Source organism: Anarrhichthys ocellatus, unplaced genomic scaffold (genome assembly GCF_004355925.1).
Source record: "Anarrhichthys ocellatus isolate YVR2014 unplaced genomic scaffold, GSC_Weel_1.0 scaffold5, whole genome shotgun sequence".
NCBI lineage: Eukaryota > Metazoa > Chordata > Actinopteri > Perciformes > Anarhichadidae > Anarrhichthys > Anarrhichthys ocellatus.
In genome coordinates this window covers 7,258,131-7,265,552 of record NW_022280035.1, presented here as the reverse complement: position 1 = coordinate 7,265,552, position 7,422 = coordinate 7,258,131, and the positions used below count along the sequence as shown (strand labels likewise).

Below are 7,422 nucleotides of genomic sequence, written 5' to 3'. Positions count from 1 at the left end.
ACACACACACACACACACACACACACACACACACACACACACACACAGGCTTAGTAAAGCGTGAGACACACATCATGGCAGAGAGAAGGAAAAGATCCAAAGTGTGTAAATGATAATGATATACGTTTTGAGGACCGGCATTTTGTCCCCATTTTGTTCCTAAAAAGGGAGGCGAGTCCCCACATTATGTGCAATCAGATTGATGTCCCCATAAGATGGGTAAAACACTCTCACATACACACATGAAGCAGAGGACAAGCCCCTAGAGCTCCGAACAGAGCCCAGCTGAGTACATCTGATATGTGGGTGCAACACTCTTGAATCTAGGCTACTGCACTGCAGTAAAGGCAAAAAGGAACAAGCACATCAAATCAGAGAGAGCCTGAAGTTGGTAGAAGGGCAACGATTACCCACCATGCTCCGTCTCTCCTCCCTTCCGTCTCTCTTTCTCTCTGAGCAGCAAGTGAATCACTGAAACTGTCACCTCTCTTCACCTTCCCAGCACAGCTCAACATGTGACTAAGCATCACTTCCTCCCTGCTTGGGAAGCTGCACGGTGGATGATGCAGAGTTGTGTGTCAACCAGAGCATGAAATTGCTTTACTTAACTTGGGGAGAATCTGTGTCCAAGCAATACCTCCAGAAAACCACAGTCCACCTTGTTGTTTATAAATTAAAACATGCTACGTCTTACACGGCCTCAAAGTAGACCTTTTGTCAATGTGGTGTAACAATTGTTTCTTTCTCTCTTAAAGAATCAATTTCAAATGCAAGCGGGTGGGCTTCTCACCTCTGTTGTTTCACTTGTTGCTTTCTTTTGGGAAAAGGGAAAGCAAGGGGGATGATAATGTAGGCGACACAAAGCTGTGTGGGGATTGAAAAGATTTCAGAAGCGTGGGTCTGCGCCTCTAGACTATCTCTGGGCACTAACACCTGTTTGTTGTCTGAACAGTAAGCTGAGTAGATTCAATATAGACCTCGGCGATTTGACAAAAGAGATGTCACAGCGTCAGCACTGTAACCCCGCCAGCTGCGACATACTTTTTAGGATTAGTTCAGGCTTACCTGCGGCTGCACTGTACACTTCCAGCAACTCTCATTCCTGCCAACTCACCTCCTCTAAGCACCAGCACGTTGACCTCGCTGCCCACAGGGAGGTCTTTGAGGATGTCCACCACCTGGGAGTGGCTCATCGTCTGGACATTCTGTCTGTTGATCTCCTTGATAACGTCGCCCTTCAGCAGGCCCCGGCACCACTGGGCGTCCAGGATCATCTTCACCTTTTGGCCCAGGGGGCAATCTGCGATGGCAAAGCCGAACCCCCCCGGGCCTTTCACCAAGGGCACGCTCACCAGCTCTGGCTGTAAGAAAGTAGGGTCAGGGCCTTCTTGGTTGGGGACGTGAGGAAGGTGTTGGTGGAGATGGTGGTGGTGGTGGCGTCCACCATTGGTCATGTGTGGTACTGCAGCAGTCTGCCTGGAGAGGGTTCCTCCATCTAGGACTGTATGGTGGGGGTCCTGTGGTGTGGAGGTTGAGGGGGAAGGGGAAGTGTCCTTGGAGAGGCCTCCTGAAGCCTCCTCACTGCTGCTGGAGTCCTCAGGCAGAGGGTAGCCCCGGCAAAGGACCATGTCCACATACTGGTTGATAGGGATGGACTGAAACATCTGCACCACATCAGCGTGAGTCTTCCCCAGCACACATGCCCCGTTGATGTCCACGATCACGTCACCTGCAAGAACAGAGAGCTGTCAGACGTTTGTGAAATAGACACATTTGACAGTGTGGACAGTGATCATCACACAAAAGGCAAACTTGAAGAGGTACAATAAAAGAAGAGACACTAACGTCAATGACAAGTCATCACAATAAATGATATGATAATTATCTAGCTGGATTGCTCAAGTAGAATCTGTAAATGTTTCTTTGTCTGCTCTTCTAACTCTTTAGAAAATTCAAAGATGTTAATGTGAGAGAGAGAGAGCGAGCAAGACTATAAAATAGAACACGGTCACTGACATGCCGTTCTCTTCTTCTACCTTTTGCCTGTAAGGGGGGAGACTCTCCTCACCCCTGGCCTGGCTGAGATATAGGCCTGGCTGGGCAGCTGAATTGCTTACTGGCTAGCTGGCTGAAAGCCCAGTGGAGGATTCAGCCCACCTACACAATCAATAACACAGCTAAGGTTTCACTCGGAAATGAGCTCCATGTCCCAATGTAGTGCCTGTTCAGAACCCATTACACGTATCTCCAATGACTTATCTAATAACTAACCATCCTCAAAACAATAACAGTGCTGTAGGTAAAACATAGTCTCAGACCCTTGAATTATACCCTTGGGATGAATTAACGCTCCAGGCCTGGAGTCAGAACGTCTTAAATCCAGAAGAATGTTACATAAAGTTAGTTCAGCGCTTCCTGTTATTACCCAATGAAATTAACTACATTTTAATTTTTTTGGTTAAATCAATTACCTTCCTTCTCAAGGGCAATGAAACATTGGAAATAATCTCTCTCACTGTTCTACTTTCATGTTCATTCTCAGCAGCAGCACTGGTGTGGCTGTAGGAGCTTTCAATGCAATCAATATTATTGTAATGTGAATCCTGCAGCAAGCGCTTCGCTGACAGTATTTCAAATTACTACAATCACCATGTGATAGCAGTATTTATATACACACAATAAAAGGGGATTTACTGAGCTAAGTAGCACTAGTGAGATTATAGAAAGCACACCAGCAAAGCTACATGTAGCATACATGTCAGTGTTGCAGATTACTGCATTAGAACATTATGCAGATAAGCAGGCTTTGTCACCCACCAGCCTTTGCGGGCCTATTAAATCGGTTATATACGGCTGCATATAAAATCTGGTTGTTAACCATAAACTGAACATGTGCTGTATTGACGGAAATGTCCTGTTTTTAGAGCTGCACCACTGAACACTATAAACTTTTGCTTGATCAAGCAATGTGACATTCAGGGTAAAGAGACAGTTTGGTGCTTTTTTTCTCGAAATGTGTTTGTTTGTGTGTACTCGGGATACATAAAACTGTATTATGAACAGTACGTATGCCAATACCAAGTCGAGTGTCTCTGCGTATACTGGCATTCATGCCATGCAAACATACGTGCGAATGTGACGCTGGATTGTGTTTAGACAAGTAATAAAATGCCTATTTGTCTTCCCTTAACTCGGAAGACAAGTCGGCATGTAGAATTGCGTCAAACTGCTAAGCCAAAGTGCAGTCGAGGTACTGGAGTGCTCCTTTATAAACAGTAGGCCTGTGGGGGAAGCCTACCTGAGGCGATCTTGTTGTCATGCGCGGCAGGCCCATCGGCAAGGACGTTTTTGACCTGAAGGAATTCGTCGGGTCGGTCTCCTCCGATAATGGTGAACCCAAAGCCCTGGGGGCTTTTTCTAAGTGCAGCCTGCAGGATGGAACCCTGCAGCTGAGATGGATCTCGTGTGAAGACCCGCGCTGCCCTGCCAGGCTCCTCTGCTGTAGGGAGGACGGTGGGAAAAGAGGAGAGAGATTGACAAGAGGTAATGGACAGGGGGAAATGGAGAAAAATATCTTTAATGCCCAAATTCCTGTAATCACTATATATTAAATTGCTTCTGTTGCTTCCATTTGAACACATTACACAGCAGCATTAGTTTGATAGAAGGGAGCAGCACATCTTTGAAGCTCACAGGTTTACCTGCTGTGACCGTCTATGTGAAAATGAGCTTGGGATATGAAGAGAAACTGAAAAACTTTCTCACAAATTGCCGCGCCTCTCCATCTTAACAACGTTCGCACAGTGACGTGTCTGACAGCACGTCAGTCACTGCCAGTAATTACACAAAGACTCCGAGAGCATCGGAATTTAACTGCAAACTCAAACAAATCGCACATACACAAAAACTTGCGAGTCTCCTGCTCTGTTTGTGACGCTAATAAACATCCAGTTATTGCAAAATGTCTACATATTGTGCCCCAGTCTCACCGCAAACAACCGTTTCTTTTCACGCCAGTGATAAATTAATCCTGAAGCGCGCCTGCCATTTTCCATGTAAACTTTTCATTGCAAATTTCCTTTGTGGTGCCTGCAGGATGAGTAAACGGGGTAACTTTTTAGAAGAGAGGATAGGAATTATAATAGACTGTGTGTGTGTGTGTGTGTGTGAGAGAGAGAAAGAGAGCGAGATAAGAGCAATGAGACAGAGAGAAACAGAGTTAGCCTTGACAGAAAGAGGGAAATTCTAACTAAATCCTAGCTCGCTCTTCCCTGTGCTGTGGGCCTATGAGATAGTGAGTTATGTGCTGTGTCCCAGCATGCTGGGCTTCCTCTCTGGCAGTTCCCACACTGATAGATGATGGAACATCAATCTCATTAGGGAGGGTACAGATAGAAGCCCCCCCCCCTCCTCCAACACCACTCTCAATGTGTCATGGGATTGCGATTTGCATAATTGCATTGCAATTGGCAGATGAATGCGACCGCTCTTAATATAAAAAAAATGTGTGCCTCACAGCAGTTTCAGAGATATTTTCAAGATTATATATGAAAGTGAATGTTGTGCAAGCGTATGCATGCACGACATGATATTCCTCATGCGTGTAATATATAGGTTGTGCCATGTTCACACTCATTCTCAACTGACTGTCTGCAGGGTTTCTTACAGGTTCACCATGTAAGAAACCCTGACAGGAGTAAAGAGAGAGCGGGGTGCGGGTTGGGAAGGCAGCTATACGCCAAAGCCATGTTTACATGCTCTTGATTAAGCTGTGGCCCACAAAGGGACAGTCTGTATTCTCGGGGGGGGGGGGGGGGGTGAAGTGATTATATAAAATGTCAGACAGGATTGTCAGCGCTGTAATTATGGCAGAGAACAGTGCTGCGCTTTGCTCCTGTGTGCTCTGTGGCATTGTCTGGGAGGTCAGGCAAGCCAGCCTTGTCAAAACAGTGTTTAGATGCCACCTCACGTACGTCCGCCACACACTTGCACAAGACCACTAGCCATTAATTCTCATTAACAACGGTGGGAAGGTGCAGAATGTGCAGGGGGGGCAGTTGAAGCTGGAGGCGGTGGCACACAGAGGAAATATCATCCACGGACTGCAGAGACCCTCGGCTGTGGGAGGCGGGATTCAGCGCGCAACTGAGTGAGGCAGACAGTTCTGTCCAAGGGGTGTCTGAAATACAGAGGCTAGTTTGAATACTAATGTGGACATGCCTTGTGTGTGCACGCACAGAAGAGCATAACAATTCGTCCTCATGTTACAACAAACACAGGGCCTCTCCGCTTCTCAGAGCTTCACGTTGATGGAGAAGAGGGTCATTTCAACAGTCAAGCAGCATCTTTCACCATAGGTGGTAAATGATGAACAGATACCCAGTAGAAATGCAATTTATGATCATAAGTCACTTTCAACCGCAGTCGCCGCTTTCTCCTTCTCAGTCTCTCTACTCTCCCTCCCGTTCTTTGTTCTTAAGAGATCTTTGAACCGCGGTGAGCGACTGGGGCAAAAGCATTTTCAAAGAGATGTCAGAGCTCTCCCCATTTCATAATCAACTTGTCAAAACGAAATCTGCCGCCCAGTGAAGCGCTGTTCCATTATTCAAATTGAATATCATCGCTTGAGAGGCTATGGGCTGGTTATCGGCAGCATGTCAACGGCTAGAACATCTTTCAGACAGACATCTCAGCATGAAGGAGATCATAAAAGTGCTCCGGTATTTGGATAACACATCTAATACCTTGAAATATTTGGGTTTTTTTCCTCACTAAACAAAAAGCTAGAGCAACTATAAAGGCGTCTCAATAAGGCTTTCTTCATAATGCTGTGTACACCTGTGCTGCATCCCATAACAGCTGGAAGAGCAGGAAAAACTCAGACAAATGTAAAAGTTACTGAGCTAAAGCTAAATGGGCTAACCTGTTGACACCGCTTATCAATATTACCCTTGTCCGATAAAAACACGTACCGCCACCACTTATGTTATTTATTGTATTTTTTTAAACTATTATGTGTCAGACGGTACATGTTGTGAAAGTATTCACATGCATCTTAAAATTAAGCAGAGCTCTGCGGCACAATTAAAAACTAATCTCAGTTGAATAAATCCAAGTTTAACCAAAATTAAATATTGTTATATTATATATATTATTGTTATATTTGTTTGCTTACCCAAATGAATCTAAATGAATAAATACATGTGCGTGCTCTCTGGACCTATAAGTTGGCTGTAAAGGAGTTAACTTCCGGCTGCTTGGTATCCCTTAATAACAGAACGTTACAATGTTTGCTAGCTAGCTCAAAAGTCAGTTAGTTTGCCTACATTACTCATGGCGGCTTGGCAGAGAAGCTCTAGATTCTACTCCTTTGAGAAAAACTTGTTGGCCGACTTAATGGAACAATATGGCCAAATGATAGAAGAAGAATAAACAGACAACAGCACACTAAGGAAAACACTTTTTTTCACCTTGAGGATAAAAGAGACTGCCTTTTGCTTCAATCTTCCTGTTCAACTCCGTAACTGTTTCCTTGCTGAACTGGTGTCTTGAGAGAAACTTAGCAGCAGCATCATACAACTCAATTTGGTTTGAGTCTGTCCCATAAACTTTCTTCGAGGAACTTGATTGTTTCGCTCAATCCAGCTCAAAAAGGCAGCCATTTGAAAAGTTAGGTCATTTTTAAAGTTAAAAGTTTTGAAGCAACATGAATTAAATTGAATCTAAATTTAGAGTAAAAACTAAGCTGATGTTTAGAGTGAGGATTACATTTAATCCCTCTAAACTTCAAGCTTGTTTTTAAGTTTGGTGTAAATTGATTGAAAGTTAAACCGTGATTTTAATTGGATTTAAAAAAGAATCCCTGTTGGTGCAACCCAGGCTAATGAAGGTCTACAGCCACGCAAGACATCATGCACAGCAAACCTTTGAGCTAAATGCTAACATCACTATGTCAACATGCTTACAATTTATGTAAACTCGTATTTAGCAGATATCATGTTTAGGATAATTTAGTTTTTTTGTATTAGCATGCAAATATCTGCTACTATAAATAGCACGAAACAAAGGTACAGTCGAGGCTGATTTTGTCCTGATGAGGGTGATATACGAGAAGGGAAGAGATCAATTATTCAAGTCATCCTGAATTGGAGACAGGAATGTCTATATCCTAATTTCAAGGCAATCCATACAGCAGTTGTCGAGATACATTGGTGAGATGTTTCAATCTAAACCAAAGTCGTAAAAGGACCGACCAATCGACAACCAACATTGCCATTGCCACAGCCGTGCTGCAAGACAATTTCAATTCTCTTCAAGGAATATTTAAATCAAGAGTCAAAGACTGAAACTATGCACTCTTCATGTGTTACTTTGTGCTCTCTCTCTCTCTCTCTCTCTCTCTCTCTCTCTCTCTCTCTCTCT

At 44.2% G+C, this 7,422-nt stretch overlaps 1 protein-coding gene across 4 annotated transcripts in view; it reads right to left on the bottom strand.

Annotated features, from left to right (window-relative positions):
* Positions 1 to 7,422, bottom strand: part of magi3a (membrane associated guanylate kinase, WW and PDZ domain containing 3a) — a 117,644-nt gene that overhangs the window by 13,233 nt on the left and 96,989 nt on the right. For all 4 annotated transcript variants that reach the window (XM_031844817.1, XM_031844818.1, XM_031844820.1 and 1 more), the window contains exons 9-10: positions 3,299 to 3,499; positions 1,115 to 1,729 (exon numbers count right to left, since the gene is read on the bottom strand). In XM_031844817.1, coding sequence (XP_031700677.1) covers positions 1,115 to 1,729; positions 3,299 to 3,499 — 816 coding nt within the window. The remainder of the gene's footprint in view (positions 1 to 1,114; positions 1,730 to 3,298; positions 3,500 to 7,422) is intronic.